Below are 20,164 nucleotides of genomic sequence, written 5' to 3'. Positions count from 1 at the left end.
TAGATAGATTTGGGGCTTAGATGCATCGGGGTCTTATGTGGTTAAGACTTCTTACTTGGCGCTCCTAAACAAAAGCAGTTCTCTGATAGGTAATGTCCTTAAAAAGTGTTGGATAAATTGTGTGCCCTTAAATATAAGTTGTTTTGTTTGGAAGCTTATAAGGAGAAGGTTACCGACGAAAGACGAGTTGTTCAAGAAGAATGTTTTAAGGATTAATGATTTGTTATGTGTTTATTGCAAGAGCTGTGTAAAATCTCTTAACCATTTATTCATCTCGTGTGCCTTTACTACAAATGTGTGGAAGAGCTTCTACTCTTGGTTGCACATTCCTTTCCAGGTTACTTCTTCTATTTTACAATCCTTTAATTTGCATGAATCTCTTGGGAGTGCTAATAGGATAAAGTTGTGGTAATTGTTATGGTTTGCTGTGGTGTGGTCAATCTGGAGTATGAGTAATGAAGCTATTTTTAAGGAGAAAGATGTGAGTTTTGTGGAAGTTATGGATTTGATCCAAACTAGATCTTGGATTTGGTTTTCATCTTTTGTTGCTCCTACATCTCTTACTTTTTCTAATTGGTGTATTGACCCTATGGCTTGTACTCATTCAAGTTGTAAGTAACTTTCTTTGTGTTTTCTTGTATTGGGTGGCCACCCCTTGTGCTCTTTTCTAATACATCTTTTCCTTATCGAAAAAAAACATATAAAGATTTATACTCCATTACTAATATTATCTATTATTTATTTAAATTACTTTTTTAAAGAGTTAATATGATTAAAAATTAATGGAAAATGATGTAATAAAAATACATCTTTCTCAATTTTGTATATTATAAATTCATATTAACACGAGAGAAATATATATACTGACAATATAAGAGTTATATATATTGTTATTGCATTTTTACTATTCATAGTTAATTATTATTGACTTTTTAAAAATATAATACAAATAGAGAGTGTAAAATTTGTACACAGTCAGTGTAAAGATTTATACACATGCACACTATCATCCACCTTTCATTTGGGTTACTTTTTTTGAAAATTCAACAATAATTAAACATTAAGGGTGCATGATACAATGAAAATGTATAAATCTTATACACTGTGAGTGTATACATCATTTTCTCTACAAATAAATGATAAATGTTATATTATATATATTTGTATTAAATAAGACATAAATATTACTCTGTATTAATTAATATACCCCACTACCTCAAATTAAAGTCTCCGTCCCTTGGAGGGTATCACAATTAAAGTCTCCGCCCCTTGGGTATCACAATTTTTGACCAAAGGCTCCCAAAAGGGCTATTGAAGCAGTCCAAAGTTGCATACACTATTACTTTATTGATTTATTACTATTTAACCATTTTTTGTTAGCATTATTGAACATTTTTTAATGTAATTACTTAACATAATATAATGTGTACAATTATTATTTGTTTGTCTTTTTTATTGTTAATAGATAGATATTTTTCTCTATTTAATTGTTGAATAAAATGTCTTTTATTATAAGACTCATTTTACAATGCTATATCCCCCCTATAACATATCTTATTTTTTTTCTTCCTACTTGTCTATATTAAAAAAAATTAAGACTAAAACATGATATCTTCTGTTCGAAAAGTATCTTACACCATGTGTCATTAATTATGATTAGTGAAAAAATATTTATTAAAATTCAAATTCAAATATATTTTTTTCAAGAGATGTAGGAGCAACAAAAGATGAAAACCAAATCCAAGATCTAGTTTGGATCAAATCCATAACTTCCACAAAACTCACATCTTTCTCCTTAAAAATATAGCTTCATTACTCACATCGGTCTCTCCCCATTAACTCTTCATCACTTATAAATTCATTCTTCAACTTCCATCACATCACAACTAACCCACAATGGAAGACATAGAACACAGAACCATTAAAGTGAATGGCATAAACATGCATGTAGCTGAAAAAGGACAAGGTCCTATAGTCTTATTCCTCCATGGTTTCCCTGAACTATGGTACTCTTGGCGCCACCAAATTCTATCTTTAAGCTCACAAGGTTACCATGCTGTTGCACCAGATCTTCGTGGCTATGGTGACACTGATGCACCACCTTCAGTTACAAGCTACACTTGCTTTCACATAGTTGGTGACCTTGTTGCACTTATTGACTCATTGGGTGTGGATCAAGTGTTTCTTGTGGCTCATGATTGGGGTGCTATCATTGGTTGGTACTTATGTTTGTTCCGACCAGATAAAATCAAAGCCTATGTCTGTCTCAGTGTTCCTTATTTGCCCAGAAATCCTAAAGTCAAAACTGTAGATGGCATGCGTGCTGTAAATGGAGATGACTACTATATTTGTAGATTCCAGGTTCTTCTTTATTACCAAATAATTGTTTTAACTAAATTTATAATTTTTTTTGTTATTAGTTATATATACTTACAGTATAATACTGGGTTTGATTTAACTTATAATGAGTGTTGTTGCAATTGTGGTATTAGTGTTTACTATGATTGTACAAAATTATGTAGTTATTAGATCTATTAAAAATTCAATCTTATTATGGACCTAAGTATTATTGGGGACCATTATTTAAAATCATAAGACCAAAGTATTTATGGGTATTTACTGTTTTAGGATAATTCTCAATTCTCGTTTGTGGATATGTCATGGCTGATATATTGTATGTTATAAGATGAAGTGGTGAAGATGATTTGAACCTTAGGGAGTGCTATTTTTTAAAATGGAAATTGTTAAACTCAGCAAGTTCTGAGAATAAGAGCCATAAAAGAGTAATTTTGTAGGGTAAAATGATGAATTTACAAGTTTGAGAACTAGAGGACTTAGTTTTCTGATGTATACTTAATTTAACTCCTTATCCTCAGCCTTAACATAAACCTTATTAATTGTGACTTTTTGTTTGATCTGCTAAAAAGAAGTGAGAATTTTACTTTAATGTGAGATCTTATGGCAAGGGTCATTAAGTGCTTATAATACATGTCACAGGAGCCAGGCAAAATGGAAGCTGAGTTTGCTAAAGTTGGCGTCGCAAATGTGTTGAAGAACATCCTAACGACTCGCAAAACTGGTCCTCCAATCTTATCCAAGGGAGAGTTTGGAACTGGATTCAATCCAGATATGACCGAGACCTTGCCCTCATGGCTCACAGAAGATGAACTTGCCTATTTTGTAAGCAAATTCGAGAAGACTGGCTTCACCGGAGGGTTGAACTACTATAGAAATCTCAACTTGTAAGTTCCTTATTCTTTGTTTATCCTGCATTTTTTTCCAAAACTCTAAATTGATGTGCCCTTTTGAGATTATAATTAATGAGGATTGTATAATATGAGAAGTAGCATAGTTACACGAGTCTCTCATTTACCCTACTTACCACTTACCGAATTCACAGTACCACGTGATGTAGTGGATTTGTGGTCACAAAATAGTGACAAACCACGTACTCAAGTAAACCACATACTCGTATCCGTACCCGTAACACATAACTATGAGAAGCAGCTCAATTCGATCTAATTACTTGTATGGCATACATTTGCAGAAATTGGGAGCTCGCAGCAGCATGGACAGGAGCAAAAATCAAGGTACCTGTTAAATTCATCACAGGTGAGTTAGACATGGTATACACTTCATCAAGAATAAAGGATTATATCCATGGTGGAGGTTTCAAAGAAGATGTGCCGAATTTGGAAGAAGTGATTGTGCAAAAAGGAGTTGCTCACTTCAACAACCAAGAAGCAGCTGAGGAGATAAGTAATCACATTTATGAGTTCATAAGGAAATTCTGATCTTATCCACCAATTCTTATTTGCTCCTATATCCTACTTTTATGATGTAGTATTTGGTCTATGTTATTAAACTAGTCTTGTTGGACAAGGATATCTGTGTATTGATTCTGTATGAGGATATATCAAAATTCATGTTGTTATGTTTTGGTTTGATATTGCTATCTTTATTATTATTCAGTAATTAATGCCCAAAAGAGAGCTAAATGATAACACTACCAGTGAAAGACACTCCCTAAAACTTCCAGGATTTGACAACTGACAGAAGGAAACACCACCATACCCTGGAGGGAACCACGACAGGGTGTGGTGGGGATCACGGTCGTGGATCGGTACAAATATTGATCAGCTGTGAACCACAGTTGGGTCTTGTCCGACACCATGATCGTCAACACCAATTGATTTCTGCATTTATATATAGCAGGAGCTTATAATAATATATTAGTCAACTCTCAAACCACGAAAGATATATTGAAGACGATTTCCGCAGTATTACGAAAAAGAAATACATGAACAAGATAGAGATAGGACTTAATTTTCTTACTTAGGAAGGATTTAAGCTTTCAAATGAGTTATTCCTTTAAATTTCCAAAGACGTTTCATGCTCTCGAGGATGTAGGTACAATCGGTTGAATTTCTTTAACAAATTCTGGTGTTTTATCTCTCTTCTTCTCTATATCATTTATTCAGCATTCATTTATTTGATTGCATGGGCCAGAAGGAACAGTTTTTGCACACCAAGTGAGTCAATCTATGTGAAACACTTGTTAAGGAACAGAACCACATGGCCTTGTCCTTCTGTTATGTGCATCTTGATGCTATTCACTTCCACTGTCATTTCTCTCTTGCCTTTGTGTTATGATCCAAGTTCATGAATTAATTTAAGAGTATAAGCTTAAATTGGTGTCTCAATTTTTGTGTGTGCTCATTTTTAATCCTTGAAAAATAAAATAAACCTTCTAATCAATCCTTGATTTTCACATACGTTGGACTAATTGTTCTTCCCATAAGTCATAGTGTGTCAACTTCGACCCTAATATTTTTTTATATTTGATTATCATCTCCAACTAATTTGATTGTGCAAAATTGGTCCATCCATTAACTTTCCATCTAAAACTCTAATGGTATTGTGTATGTGACATAGGGATAAATATATCTAACTTTAATATTATCGACTGTGATTGATCAGAAAAATAATTAATCATTATTTTTTAACTTAAGTGACACAACTCATGACACAACAAATATAGTACCCTAAAAGACATTGTCGCATGTGACACTCAAATTATACAATGCTATTTTTCTCCCTAGCCTTTTTTGTTCGAGTATAATTTGTCTCCCTATTTTTTGTTGTGCGATTTTATAATAACTTGATCGTAGAAAAAGGATCACTTTTTAATGGGGGCATCTGTTGTTCCACATGTCACTTGATATGTCATTGATTGTGATTGATCAAAAAAATATATTTAAATTAAAATTTTAATAGTTAATTGTTTTTATGACCAATCACAAACAGTAACACATGAAATGATATATTATTTTGGGACAGCAGATGTCCACCCTTTTTAATATAGTTAATAACAATCTAATAATTTGTGTAATGAGATTCTTAATGATTGTGAAGCACCTATTGTTAATATATAATAATCTATTAACTTAAAAATAAATATTGTTTGAGAGTTAGATCTTGGATGAGAATGAAGAGAAATGGAAGGTTTAAAAGACATGAAATACATTTGTGAGATGACTCTTAAACTTTTTATTTTCCTTCATTTTTCTCCAAAATCCAACTCCCAAATAAACTCTAAGGGGAGGGATATAGCAATTCTCACAAGTTTCAACTCAGAAACTCATACTTTATTTCATATGCTCAACCATCTAAGACGACTAGTAGGACCTTCAAAAAATTTATTGATTTTTTACATTTTTATGGGTTTTAATTAAAAATATGGTTTATTAATTTATAATTTTATTAAATATTAGCACACACTTGTCTGACATCAACTCGCATTGGGCAAGGTGTACTTCACATTCATTTGTAGAAGTCGGGGGCTATCATTACAATTGCTATATATATCATTATGGTTACACAACGAAGATCATTTGTCATCATATCTCAAAAACATAGAAGTTAGATAATACAAATTACACAAAAACATACAGTAAAACTAAAACCACACAATTAAAAAAGATGAAAGAACAAAAATGCATTTAAACATTTTATTAAATAGATATGAAGAAATAAGATGAAATTTATTAGTTTGAATCCACTAAACCATGGTTTTAAGGATGCAAACTAAAAACCAAACAAGCACTTAACAATTTTGACTATACAAACCCTTCCAAGTTCCAACAAAAAATGAATTCATCTATTCCTTGGAAGTTTTCTCACCAGAAAAGTAAGGAATTTTAGTAACCCTAATCCAATCATCACCATGGAAAAACTTGGATGGAAAGAAACTAGTTGCTATTTGTGGTGTAAGTTTCTTAACACCTTCCCATTTAACACGTTTGGTTATGTCTGCACCGGGTCCACGATTATTAACCTCAGCATAGAAACATGTGTCTGTATTTGTAGGAATTCCTGTTGCTGTTTGCCATGGCATAAATCCATCTGGTTGGATTAAATCACCAATGTAAGTTTCCAAGAAAACAGTTCTTGAGAAATTCTTCCATGGACGTGCTAAGTAAGCTTTGTTATCAAATCTCACTGGGTAGTACTTTGGGTCTGCAACAATTGAACCACCTTGGATGATTATTCCTGATGGTTGGTACCTGTTTGAAATGAGAATATAATGTGAAAAGTTAAGTAAAATGTGGAAGTTTAATTGTTCTAATAATCAATTATATGTATGGTTAAGTATTATTGTTATACCTTTCTTTTCTGCCTTGTGCTGTGACAATGCATTGCTGGTTTTGCATTGGTTTTCGGACAACAAAAGTGCAGTTTTGGAAAACAGCAACTGCATCACCAAAGACAAAGTCAATGGTACCTGAAATAGTGCAATCTCTATAGAATTGACGCAATGCATGTGCATAAAGTGTGTCTTGGAACCCATCCATTCTGCATTTGTAGAAGATGGATTTATCAGCTTGAACTCTTAATGCAACTGCTTGATGTTTGTGTGCACCAGCAGAGTTCTCAAACCCAACACCAATGCCAACAAAGTAATCTCCTTGAACAGCTGCATGCATGCATATATGGTTATAATATTAATATATCACTAACTTTTTTTTACTATAATTGACGTAAATGAGATAAGTAATCTAACAGGTATTTAAACTACGTCTAGGAAAATGAGATAGACGATGTGAGACTTAATTCTCAATATACTCCCTCCACAGAGGTCTTTCGGGCTATACGAAAAGTTATATTTGATCCATGACTAAAGAAACATCTTTTGGCCTATGATAACTCGACAGGAGTTGGACTCTAGTTTTAATAACATGTTAAATTTCATCTCAAAACTAATTGATAATGAGAGGGGTAACCGAAAAAATATCTAAATCATACCTAGAAAATAGATAGGCGGTGTGGAACTTAATTGTTCTTACAAGTACTAAAAGTACTTACCAACAGTAGCTGTATTGTAAGTGTTAATTCCATCAATGAAATTCTTGTTACCAGTGATCCTTGTCTTTTTGGCACCATCACCAACAAACACAACATGAGTCATATCCTTAGTGACATGTACATACTCATGATAAACACCTTCCTTGATCCATATAATGAATGACTTTTGATTCTTCTTAGGAACAAGCTTCAATGCCTCACTAATTTTGGTGAAATTTCCACTACCATCTTTGGCAACAATGACATTAGCCATGTATTTTCTTGCATTCATTTTAAGAAGTCTACGAACACCAACACCATCCTCAACCCATTCAGGAAGGTCATCATCACCGTGACCAAGAACCGGTAAATCATCAGCATCCTGGAGGAGACGGCGGCCGGAAGTTTTTGTGATATGCAAAGATGCTAGAGTTTTAGAAAGCTCATTGATTATGGCAAGACCATTGCTGCTCATGTGCATAGAAGTTTGCAATATTTCCTTCATTTTATTACCTGCCATAGGAAGAAAAGGATGTCTATAATTAATTACTTCTACATTTCATATTTGATTCTAATTATACTATAATTGCATATGGAAACTTAGCTTCTTAGAATATCAAATATATTTTGAAGATTACCAGCTTCAGAAGTGGTGTTCTCAAATGCATCCAAACAAGTCTCTTGGTATGTAACTGCACCACTAAGCCAAACCTTCAAACTTGTGAGGATATTGTCAAGGTTGTTGAGATTAAACTTGCCCAATTTGTCAAGTGACCTATTAAACTCTCCAACAGAAAGATCCATGAGTTGTTTGCATGTAACAAGAGCCCCCTTAGCCCTAGGGTCTTTCTCAACCTCTTGCAAAATATTTGTTTTCTTAAGTCCCTCACCAATTCTGTTAATGGTTATTTGGAATGCAATTTGTATAAGCTCTCTTGGGTCAGTGGTATTTCCAGCTTCCTTAGAAAGATCGTTTACACATTCTTCTCTATAATCTGTGGGTTGACAAAGAGATATAACAGCTTTCATTGTGGATGAAACATGAGATTTGCTATTATCTTTTGGATCTTCTTCATCGATCACATTCTTATTGGAGCTGATAGTAACGGTTACACCTATTACCATAGCCACCAATAAGAATGTTGAGACCCCAATTATGGCAAGTCTCTTATTCCTCTGAGCATCATCTGCCACAGGCATTTTTGAATTAAGCAGCTCCTATTTAACACCCACTTAGCTGCATGCATAAAACTTCAACATTAATACATTAACAAACCAAAAAACATTGACCATATTTTGTCATGATAATCTAGAATTGTGGAAAGAAAACATAAAATGGATCACAATTTAAAACCATGTATATCATACCCTATAAATATAAATCGATAAAAATATTGTACAGGTTTTGAAATTACGACCCGTTTATGAGACAGATAATATTGTACGTAATTTTACTTGTTTCTACAAATTGAATTACACATTTCCAAACAATTGCGTTTAAGCAAAACATAATCATAATGGTTGATGATGAATTCAATTAGAATTAAGGATTGATTACATTATTTGATGTACATACTAGGTAATCAAAGGAGCAGCTAAAAAGTGTGAGGAAAAAGTGCCTGCTTAGGCGCTGCTATTGCAATCCTTGGTTGAATCCCTTCAGAGAGTGTCGTGTTTATATGATTGCAGTTCAAAAGAAATATGTACATGTATTTAAATAGATTAAAAGAACAATTACAGAATTAGTTATTTCAGTTGCAAAAAATGTGAGGCTTGAAATCTAAACCCATATAAAAGAGGTAGCTATCTTTTCTGCTTAAAAAAAGAAGAGACACGGAAAGACCACACAATCTATACATAGCAAAAAAAATTTGTTGTTGATTTTATTTATGGGGTTATATATAGCAAATTAGATACCAAACATATATGATCTTATTTTCCAACTTTAGGTGGATATATTTAGCCTCGTATTCATTTATTTAGACAACCTCCGTAATAAAAGGCCTAGCATAAATATTGAGAGACAAAAGTTATATCTCAAATTCAAATTCGACAATTACATATGCATGTTAATGTGAGTGTGGTTTGATCTTTGTATAATAGAATAATTAAAACTTGTTCTCCTATCTATTTATTTTTTAATAAATTATTACTGATCAAAAAAATAATGATGATTAAAACTAACTTCACTCCTAAAACTATTTGCTCAGGTGTTATAAATAAATGTGGGACTTTATGTAATTATGGGTATTTCTGGTAGATTATGACCAATTTCTAGACAAAACATCATCCAATTTAAATACATAATTAACTTATGGGTTGGTTTGATTTGTATGCATTATATTAAGACATTTGTTTCAAATATTTTATGCGGTTTTAGTTTGATTAGGATCATTTTTTATAAAAAATTGACATTACATATAGACTTCAAAACTCATGCATTACTATATTATTAATTATAATTAGGACTGACAATAAATTGAACCAACTCGATATTCGTTCAAAACTTGATTTGTTATTAGTTCGATAAACTTGGTTCATGAACCAAATGAGTCAAACTTGAGCTGGAAATTGAGCTCGTTAAATAAACGAGCCGAACTTGAGTTGGATATAGTTCGACTCATCAGGTTCATGAGCTGACTCGATATATTTATATATATATATATATATATATGTAATATATAAATGTATATATATATATATAAACTATTTTTTATGTTTATTATGATCCACACATTATTTTTATATTTATTGTTATTATATATTAAACAAGATTATATTTATATATATAACCTTTTGTTTTAATATTTTTCAAAATTTAATTAATTATTTGAGTTGTCCAAATGAACCATTCGAACTGAATCAAACAGTTCGCAAACTTTAATCGAGCTGAACTCGAGCTAAAAAAATAACTCGAATCGAGTTTCAAACTGAGTCAATCCTTATCGAGCTTAACTAAACTGAACTCTTGTTCGATTCGGTTCGGCTCATTTCCAGCCTTAATTATAATACACTTTTTAAGTGACTAGTTTATCTACATTCAAATTAGAGGTGGACATGATTTGGCTCTTCTCTCTCACCCGACTTAGCCGGATCATAAGTGACTAGTTTACCTATATTCAAAATTTCAAATAATTAGGATCCACTTTAGGAGAATAAAATAAAGACATAATGGCAAAACATCACCATACCATTGGCCACAACAGTGGCAAAACAAAAATGGAAAATAGTAATATTAATTTGGTCTGATTTTTAAAGTTAGAACTAAAAATCGAACTGATCGATTTTTAAAAAGTCAAGCCAATAAGATTTAATTTCTGTGATTTCAATTTATTTTAGATCATTTTTAACTTTATTTTTAGAGTCAACTGGATTCCAACTCCTAAATATAGCTAATGGAAATGTGGGAATAGACCCAAATTGGTTTTCCGTTCACTTGTAAATACAAAACTTTACTTTAAGGAGAATCAATCCTTTCACTTGTAGAGGCAATCATCCACTTTGTAGGTCCTCATGTAAAAATTATGTGGTAGCTATAAAGCTTGGAAGGAGGAATATTCCTTGTGCTGATTAAAAAAGTACAACACAACAGCCTAAGTTTCTCACCAATTATTAAGGCGCTCACATAAAGAAGTATCAAAATAATGATATATGTATGTAATTTTATTATCTGAATAGAGATATCATTTCCAAGATTTAAACATATAATTTTATGATTACTAGGCAACAATTTTTTTATTATATTAAATCACCCTCAATTTTTAATAGAGGGGTTGAATTTCATAACTTTATTTGGTATTGACTAGTAAAGATGAGTAGTGGTATCTAATTATGTATATATTGTAATGATGGAATATATGGTGTTTTCATGCCCAAAAAATCACTCCATACTTATTTCATTTTGATCTTTATTAAGTACACACTTTGACATTTTGTATATCAAACAATTGATAAATGCTAGTGATCTTTGTATCTTAAACTTAAAATTCACTTCTATATCATATTACTTTGGTAAATTATGAGACAAGAGTATGGTCACATGAGGCAAAACCAATGCACAAGTATAAATATTTAAATAATATTTCCTCAGATTTTTATTATTTGTCTAGGAGAAAATTGGGTTTTCTAATTTTGCTTTTCAGTTAGAAATCATAAGTGGTATTAATAGTTGAAATCATCTCCCATACCAATATGAGGAAAATGAGAGATTTGTAATTTCTGAAATTATTTAATTTAAAAATAATTAAAATTATAGACCCTTAAAATTGTATTTATGCCATGTGTTATTAACTTATTATCTCTGCCCAATATTTGAGAGGGTTGGAATTCCTGATTTCTACATTTGCATATAAATAGTAATATACAGCATGAAAAATTATAAAATTTATCATTCCCTCTTCTCAGGCCTTACTAAGGTCATTTAGGAGCCCCAATAGAGGACAAGTCCCTATTCAAAAATTATTAATTTAATTTAATTTAAGTCATTAGAATATTATTAATAGCTAGAATTAAATTTTGTTAGGATCATATATCATATACTATCTAATAAATTCTCCTCTATTAAGTATAGAAGATAAGTCTAAACTTTACTAAATGAAAAATTAAATATTGTACTATCACTGGACATGTATATCAGTTTACTTCAACTTAATCAATGATATGGATTTTGAAGTTTGAACGTAATGTTCACGTTCAAGATCATGTTCAAAGTATGTGGACCCTCTTAAAGAATCTTAATTAATTGGGTATTAATGTGTGTGAAAATAACACATGATTCTATCATTGGTATTGGGCATGGTGGGGCTATACTTCCACCCATCCAAATAAATGATGACAAATTGGATATTGTTTCTTAAATACAGCAAACAAAAACAATAACGTTTTTTTTTGGGCAATACTAATGAATAATGTAATTTTTATTTCATATTTAATCATTATTAATTTTTAAATATACGTAATATAAAATAAATAGTATATAATATATTGATTATATATAAATCTTTATGTTTATATATTATTCTAATTGAAATACACATACATGTAAATAAAGCGAAATATTCTAGGCACAATAGAGTTTTTTTATATTTTCTTTCGATTATTCATCATTTTTATAATATCTAAATTATAATGTTTATCTATTAATCAACATAAGGTTTTTTATTATATTGTTAGTATATATGTATTACTAATATGTGATGTATTGACAACTAAAATTCTTACGTGATTAGTTTATAAATGATTTATTTAGTATTGATTATTAAATAAAATTAGTATATATATAATGATATACTAACTCCATAAATATTTAAAGAAAAACATATACACCAATAAATATAATCTTTATACACTATTATTATTCATCATTCATATTTTATTATCATAGACTTTTGTTCAAAAGAATAATATAAATAAATAATAAACAATATATTAATTGTATATAAATCTATGGTAAACATTATATTCAACATTTTACAATAATAATAAGTAAATATTAAATTATAGTGGAAATATACATACATGTTAATAAATATGTCGTCACCATTATTAGTCCGTGACCACACCTACCAATGAAAAAGAAGCACCGTATGCATTTCTATTAATTTGTGTCTGTCGTTTTCTGGTTTCTCACGTGACTCACTTCTGTTAGTGGGCCCTACAACACGCTTTGCTTTCGGCCGGTGGTCCATTACTACGTAGGTACTAGGTCCCCATTAGTCATTGCGAACAAGGTTAAGTTGTCTCAAATAATATCACGCACCAATAATTATAACTAGTTAAAAAATATAATAGATTATTAATTTTTTAATTGATATATATGTTTCTTTAATACAAAACAGAATTTGTGATATAGCTTAAAACCACATATCCTTGCATGCTTTATAGTTTTCTTTACTTTTTCTCTCCCGAATTTTTAAAAGATTAGCCCATCTATAATTTCAATACGAATTGAAAGGATAAATAGTGCATGACATGATAATGCAATGGAGAAAATAAGTTACATTTTTTATCTTTCTATCCCCAACCAATCAAGTATCATCAAGTGTAATATTATTAACTTTAAAAATTAACAATTTTTATTTGATACATATTTATCAAAATCCTATTGATAGTATTAGGTGAGTCATAAGAAAAGGGGACAAATAATCTCAATTCATGATGAAACCTTCCCACCACAAATTGAGCAATTTTTATGACTACTTTAATTTATCAAACAATTATCATGAATACTGACAAATATTTAAACAATGTTACATACTTAAAAAAATCTAACTGATCGAGTAAAACTGACCCTACAAATAATGGTTAAATGCTACTAACATGGAAGTCAACCCATATATGAGTATGAACAATTGTCCATAGACACCATAGCTTCTAGATTTGGATCACAAAGACATTGTGACACACAAAAGTGAACAAATCACATTCAAGAAATATTATGTGCATATTAAGAAATAATTATCATAACTTGTTAAAGAGAAATGGTATTTATTAGGTGAGGGAAGAATATAATACTAAGATAATGTGGGAAAACCTAGTAACATTTAAAACAAACTGTATACTAGATCTAATATAGTAGTACTATATGAAAATTATGACAAGTCAATTTCAAACTGTGTGTATAATATTATTACTTTTAATACCATCCCAATTTTTTTTGAAAAATTATTCCCATTCAGAATAGAGACTAAGAAAGCGATACAACTCTATTTTATTTTTCTTCACGCCTTTCTCTACATATACCAAAAACTAATCCATATTGAGATAGTTAAAATGAAATTTACCACTAACAAAAAAGCTATTTTCATACACATAATAAATATAAACTCCTAATATTCTGCTTAATAAATTCACCTGTCTAGTATCACTTTCGAATTTCACCTTGTTCGCAGTGCAACTTTTCTAACAAATTTTTTCCCATCATATGCGCATCATACTTAATTCTTTATTTCAGTGTAAAATGTTGGAAGTCTCCATCTGTACCACTTTATATGTCTCAATGGTGTCTCAATTCAATTAAAGATTGACATGTAATTAAAAAAAATAATCATAAAAACATAAAATAACTTTTATATATTACTTATTGGAATGTGATTAATTTGGGACATAAAAATGATAAATTTTTAGGACATTTGATCTTTGTTCAAGTCTTACGTCACCTCCCTCACTCAGGGAAAGACTATTGGTCATGGGAAGTAGTCCCATGAATTTTCTTTGTTACTATTGTTATTTAATGTGTTTCTATATATATATGGAACTTTTGGTTTGTCTTTTTCTCACCTAAAACACCCCATTTAGTGCAAGTTATTCTGTTCACACAAGGAACATTGGAATTAGGTAATGCATGAGGAATCACAGTAACTAGTACTAGGGTTAGGAAAAAAAAGTGGTATCCAGCTCAAAAGTAATATGGGGAAACAGTGAGTAGAAATTACTAGATTAAGAATCAACACATGTAAAGTGTGAACTTTGGACGTGGATACTGAAATCATACCTGTTTTTTTTCTTATCAAGGATTAAAATGTGGTGGAATATTGGAAGTGCGAATTGCAATTGAGTGTGTTTGACAAACTCTTCAAGACAGAAATTATTGCATACTCCTAATCTTGCAGATGATGATGTGCATCCATGATTGTGTTTTGTGGTGAATAATGTATAACTCATTCTTGATCATATCTTTAATTGGTGATACTTGTAAGAAGTGTCATATCAATATCTTAACAAATTTATTCAATATGATACTTAATAAAAGAGACCCATTTATGGAGTAGGCTGAGTTAGACTCTTTTAATATATTAAATATGTCTTATCATATGGCTAAAGGTTCATAAGTTAGGTTTAAAAGAATCAGTTGGTATTCTATAAAAAAAACTTATTTCAATAAACTATGAAATTATATAAGTTTGTATTCAATAAAATGTTACAGTAAACTATGAAATTATATATGTTGGTACTCAATAAAATGGTGTCCACGATTTTAGAGAGAGAGAAAATTTCATTATATCCATGACTTCAGCGAAAAAATGCAGTACTCTGATAATATTTTAAAAAGTTATACTAGAACTATAATAAACAAATCAAACTATACTATTTGTGTAAATTTTCCGCTTTAAAGTATATAATTTTTACGGTTTTCAATAATATCCTTAATACATGTATATTAGGGTTTGCTTCTATTTAATACAAGATTCCTTTTGCATATTCATGTATAAAAGCAATATTATGATATCTGAAAACTTCAGAATTCTATGAGAAAAACCTTTACTATAATTTCCCAGGAAATGCATCCATTAATAGCAAGAAAAAAGATATACGCAAGGGGGAAAATGCATAGCAGACACTTCACAAATCCACAAATTATATATATATATATATATATGCTCCTTAAATGTTTGTTTAGGGCAAAAAAAATGGTAACATTCATGTAGAACATAGTTTAATATAGTTCCATTTTTGGTTAAGGTAAAGAAAAAGAGGCCACGTATCCTTCTTGAGCCAAGAAACTTGACTATGATCAACTGAAAAAAAATATAAGACATCGATTATAGAATAATTCATTTTTAATTATTAAATAATTAATTATTAATATAATTGATTCATGTCTCTCAGATTAATAAGTGTTTGTTAATAAATAAAAAATAACACTATATTTTAATTTTATTTTATAAAATTAATATATTAAATTCACATGTTTAAATATAATTGGGCAAAACAAAGACACCAAATTAGGAACTAGGAAGAGTGATCCTTTCATATACTATTTTTAAAGGCTATATCTCTTAGTCAAAGTGTAGAAAAACATAGCCACATAGATTATATCCTTAATTCATTTAACATCATGTTTAATAAACTTTAACCATCTATCAAATTGATCAGTTGTGGTTATTGGTGATCATGATTTACTATTTGCTTGCTTTGTTTCATGTATTTTTTAAATTTTATGAAAAGATAAAAAATAACTGACACTTATATTTGGAAACAAATATATGCACATGAGAGTTTCAAAGTTGGATTTGGAGCTTTAACAAATTCTTGTGTTTCTTAAGATATGTCTTGTCCTAGCTTTGATGAATGACTTTGTGTAAGTAACGAAGTCTTCAACATGTTTTCACTTCTTTCATCATGTTTCTGCAGAATTTCATTGAATTCAACTATGCAACTTTTTTTAAAAAAGTGGATAAAATGGTATATCTGAACATGTTCTGGTATATATGGGTTGTGACTGTGAGATATATATTATTCCTCTTATTCTTCTCAGGTTTCCTATGTAGAATCTCTATTTTCCAATCCAAGGAAAATTCTAGGTAGAAAGAAATCCACTTTTATGGTTATGTCCTAATTCAGTTACCAATAAACAATTTTCTTTCCATTTTTGGAAATTTTTTGAGCCAATTAATGCAAATAAAGTGACCTATGTATATTAATAACACTTACATTATTATTTTCTTTTACCTTGAATCAAATAAGGCCTCATTGCATAACATTATAGACTATAGTCTTTCTTTATTCATATATGTATTTTGATGTGTCATTGTGTATAAATATTCTCAATTTCCATTCCTCTAAATAGTTAATTCCAGATGCAGTAGTGGAATTCAGTGTATGAATGAATATTCTCACTTCCTTGTAACATATTTCAGTTCAGGGTTTAGCCTTTTCTGATAACAAATATTAAATTCTGAGATTCTGAGTGTGAAATTGTCTTTTGTTCATAACCACATCCTCAACTTGATTCACCTTCCTTATTTTATTTCATAAGAAAGTATGTAGGAAAGAACACACATATAAAATTAACTAAAATGGTTCATTCCTATGGGCTGTTTGAAACTTTGAATAGTTTCATACCTGCTCCTCATTCTTTCATTGCCAATATATATATATATGTGTGTGTGTGTGTATATGTAACCCTTGTATATTTTCATTGTTCAGGTATTATACTACATAAAAGGGAATCATATTGTGTAGCTGATGGGGCATTTATCCTCTATGTTGAATGGGTTGGCGAGGTCGTTTTCGACGAAAAAGGGAAGAAGTTCTAGGAGGCATGGTGAGAGAGAAGCTGCTGAAGCAATGGAAAAATCTGCTAAGAAAAATGACTTGATATTATGTAGCTCAGGCACTGTTAATGTAGATGGTTCAAACAACTTTGCCTCAGTTTTCTCCAAGAGAGGCAAGAAAGGAGTGAACCAAGATTGCTGCATAGTGTGGGAGGTAATAAATTGTATTTACTTTCCATGTAATTCTAGCTCACATAATTATGATGAGTTGTTAATTTAATTAACTATATACTGATATAGTGATATACATTATTGTTGTTCATGTGTTTATGAAAGTGGATTTGTTTATGTTGATTATATAGGAATTTGGATGCCAAAAGGACATGATCTTTTGTGGAATTTTTGATGGGCATGGACCATGGGGTCACTTTGTGTCTAAAAGAGTAAGAAAATCAATGCCATCAACTTTGCTATGTAACTGGCAAGAGACAATTGCTCAAACTTCACTTGATTCAGATTCTGGTATAGATTATGAGAAGAAGGAACATCAATTTAATATATGGAAACATTCTTACTTGAAAACTTGTTCTGCCATTGATCAAGATCTCGAGCATTATCGCAAGATAGACTCGTTTTACAGCGGAACTACTGCCCTCTCAATTGTTAGACAGGTAAAAGGAAAAGAATGATAATCAACTTCTCATAATGGGTCATCACATTTGGTGTATGGACAGAACATGATGAAACATGAGAGAACTAGATGTTTGGTTCTGTTGTCTTTAGTTTCACCTTTTCAGTGGAATTAAAATGTTCTACTTCTTAGTCTTTTTTATCATATTCTTTTTTTGTAGTTTCAACTTTCACATGACAAAATCCATATATTTTGTTCCATCAACAATTTCTACCAAACATTTTGGTACTCCTAAGGCCATATTAGATAATCTAATATAAAGTATGGTTAACCCAATTATTTAATGATTATATAATCATTATATAACTAAGTTGATCATACTTTATGTCATATCCCTTGGTGGGTATAGTTAGCACATTGATGTGTTGTACAATCCTACTGTGATAGTATCTTATCAGTCTAATGTGGAAATTCTGGTGGTTTTTCATAGTACTAGAAACTAGTCTCATTGATCAATAATCTTAAATGGTATACTAGTTCATAATAGGCTAATTAATGTTTTGAAAACTTATCATTGTTTTGTAATGATCAGGGTGAACTCATGGTGATAGCAAATGTTGGTGACTCCCGTGCTGTGTTAGCAACAAAATCAGATGATGGGAATGTCGTACCAGTTCAGCTAACAATTGATTTCAAGCCCAACTTACCTGGTTAGTGTGTTTCTGTCATTCTGTTCATCTCTATATTACCATGCTTTAAATTACGGTTGCAGTTATGTTTACTGCAATCGTAGACTGTCATAAAATGTGGCCGATACGGTCACAATTGCAGTCATGAATCTATATTTAAAACGTTAAATGTTACCCTTGGCTTCAGTATGACTATGCTGATAACATTTAAGTGTGGCCGACACAACCACAATTGCGGCCATAATGTACTCGAAGAGACTGCTTAAATCATAACATTGCGGCCTGAATTGCGGTCATGGTGCGCTCGAATGTTAACAACCTTTGACTTAAGTTGTGAGTATAGTGATAACATTTATTAAATGCAGAGGAGGCAGAGAGAATAAATCAGTGTCAAGGAAGGGTGTTGAGCTTGGATGATGAGCCAGGGGTGCATAGGGTGTGGTTGCCTGATGAAGAGTCTCCAGGACTAGCCATGTCAAGAGCTTTTGGAGACTATTGCATCAAAGACTATGGTCTTATTTCTGTGCCTGAGGTAACACAATGGACTATAAGCAGCAGAGACCAGTTTGTTCTGCTTGCTACTGATGGGGTATGGAATCTAATCCTTTAATATTTTGACTAAAATATCGATTCACTTGAGAATGATACGCTATTGTAAGAAATGAGAATAGTTAATATGAACCATTAGATCTTATTTGAATGGTCAAGATTAACAGGTACATGCACATGATTGTCATGTGATCAGTACCAAATTTTAATCCTAACCATCCATGATGAGTTATAAGGCCCAAATTTATTGTTCTCACAGTTTTTATATGAAAATTGTTCTCACTTGAATCATCTTATATATATATATATAAAGTCTAATAAAGACATGATTTGGTTTATGATGAAGGTTTGGGATGTAATCTCCAATGAAGAAGCAATAGATATTGTATCTTCAACACAAGACAAATCAAAAGCAGCTAAGAATCTAGTGGAGTGTGCAATGCATGCATGGAAAGGCAAGAGGAGGGGCATTGCCATGGATGACATTTCAGCTATTTGTCTCTTCTTTCACTCTTCCCATTCACATCACCAATTCCTAAAATAGATTATAATGTTAAATGTTATGTGGAAAAAGTAAAGTCCTAAGCTTGGTCCAATTTATTGATTAAAAGGTATTTATATCATGTCTTACTCATTTTTATCATTTTTTGGTACTATTAAATGTATTCGATTACCTTTTGGTTAGGGAACTAATCTTTTTAAAATGTATGATTAACCATTTCAATAAATGTGGCTCACAGAAATCAAACATTTGACTTTTTTGGTTTCTTAGAATTTTAGCATTGTCTTACATCACTACCTTTATCATTTTGTTTAACTAATATGCTTACTACTTTAGGTTGTTGTTACATGCTACTTGCTTCATTGCACTAAAGAGAGGGTCTAACAAGAATTGGTAATTCATAAATTCAAATCAATAAAATGGTAGTAAAAAAATGGAAATTAACTATATCTTT

General features: G+C 30.9%; 3 protein-coding genes across 8 annotated transcripts; 2 read left to right on the top strand and 1 right to left on the bottom strand.

Moving 5' to 3' along the window:
* Window positions 1,817–3,961, top strand: LOC109332397 (bifunctional epoxide hydrolase 2-like). Its single transcript, XM_019567372.1, has 3 exons — window positions 1,817–2,361; window positions 2,998–3,242; window positions 3,548–3,961. The coding sequence occupies exons 1-3, from the start codon at window positions 1,897–1,899 to the stop codon at window positions 3,792–3,794; spliced, it is 957 nt and encodes a 318-aa protein (XP_019422917.1). The 5' UTR covers window positions 1,817–1,896; the 3' UTR covers window positions 3,795–3,961.
* LOC109332354 (putative pectinesterase/pectinesterase inhibitor 28) lies at window positions 5,986–9,058 on the bottom strand. Of its 3 annotated transcripts, none has more exons than XM_019567312.1 (5): window positions 8,921–9,058; window positions 7,983–8,581; window positions 7,366–7,857; window positions 6,667–6,976; window positions 5,986–6,566 (listed from the first exon to the last, which is right to left on the bottom strand). In XM_019567312.1, exons 2-5 carry the CDS (start codon window positions 8,542–8,544, stop codon window positions 6,161–6,163), a joined length of 1,770 nt encoding a protein of 589 aa, XP_019422857.1. In that variant the 5' UTR covers window positions 8,545–8,581; window positions 8,921–9,058; the 3' UTR covers window positions 5,986–6,160. The 3 variants fall into 3 exon arrangements, with proteins under 3 accessions (XP_019422857.1, XP_019422873.1, XP_019422865.1); XM_019567328.1 differs by having other exon boundaries at window positions 8,964–9,050; XM_019567320.1 differs by having other exon boundaries at window positions 7,983–8,595; window positions 8,921–9,045.
* Window positions 16,154–19,819, top strand: LOC109332328 (probable protein phosphatase 2C 34). 4 transcript variants are annotated; one of them, XM_019567277.1, is made up of 6 exons: window positions 16,154–16,266; window positions 17,272–17,553; window positions 17,702–18,010; window positions 18,563–18,680; window positions 19,025–19,248; window positions 19,555–19,818. In XM_019567277.1, exons 2-6 carry the CDS (start codon window positions 17,311–17,313, stop codon window positions 19,750–19,752), a joined length of 1,092 nt encoding a protein of 363 aa, XP_019422822.1. In that variant the 5' UTR covers window positions 16,154–16,266; window positions 17,272–17,310; the 3' UTR covers window positions 19,753–19,818. The 4 variants fall into 4 exon arrangements, with proteins under 4 accessions (XP_019422822.1, XP_019422830.1, XP_019422838.1 ...); XM_019567285.1 differs by lacking the exon at window positions 16,154–16,266 and adding an exon at window positions 16,327–16,423 and having other exon boundaries at window positions 19,555–19,819; XM_019567293.1 differs by lacking the exon at window positions 16,154–16,266 and adding an exon at window positions 16,338–16,427 and having other exon boundaries at window positions 19,555–19,819.

The sequence above is a fragment of the Lupinus angustifolius genome, chromosome LG02 (assembly GCF_001865875.1).
Source record: "Lupinus angustifolius cultivar Tanjil chromosome LG02, LupAngTanjil_v1.0, whole genome shotgun sequence".
In the NCBI taxonomy this organism is placed as follows: domain Eukaryota; kingdom Viridiplantae; phylum Streptophyta; class Magnoliopsida; order Fabales; family Fabaceae; genus Lupinus; species Lupinus angustifolius.
The sequence above is the reverse complement of the archived record's forward strand: the minus strand, read 5'-3'. Positions and strand labels throughout refer to the sequence as shown.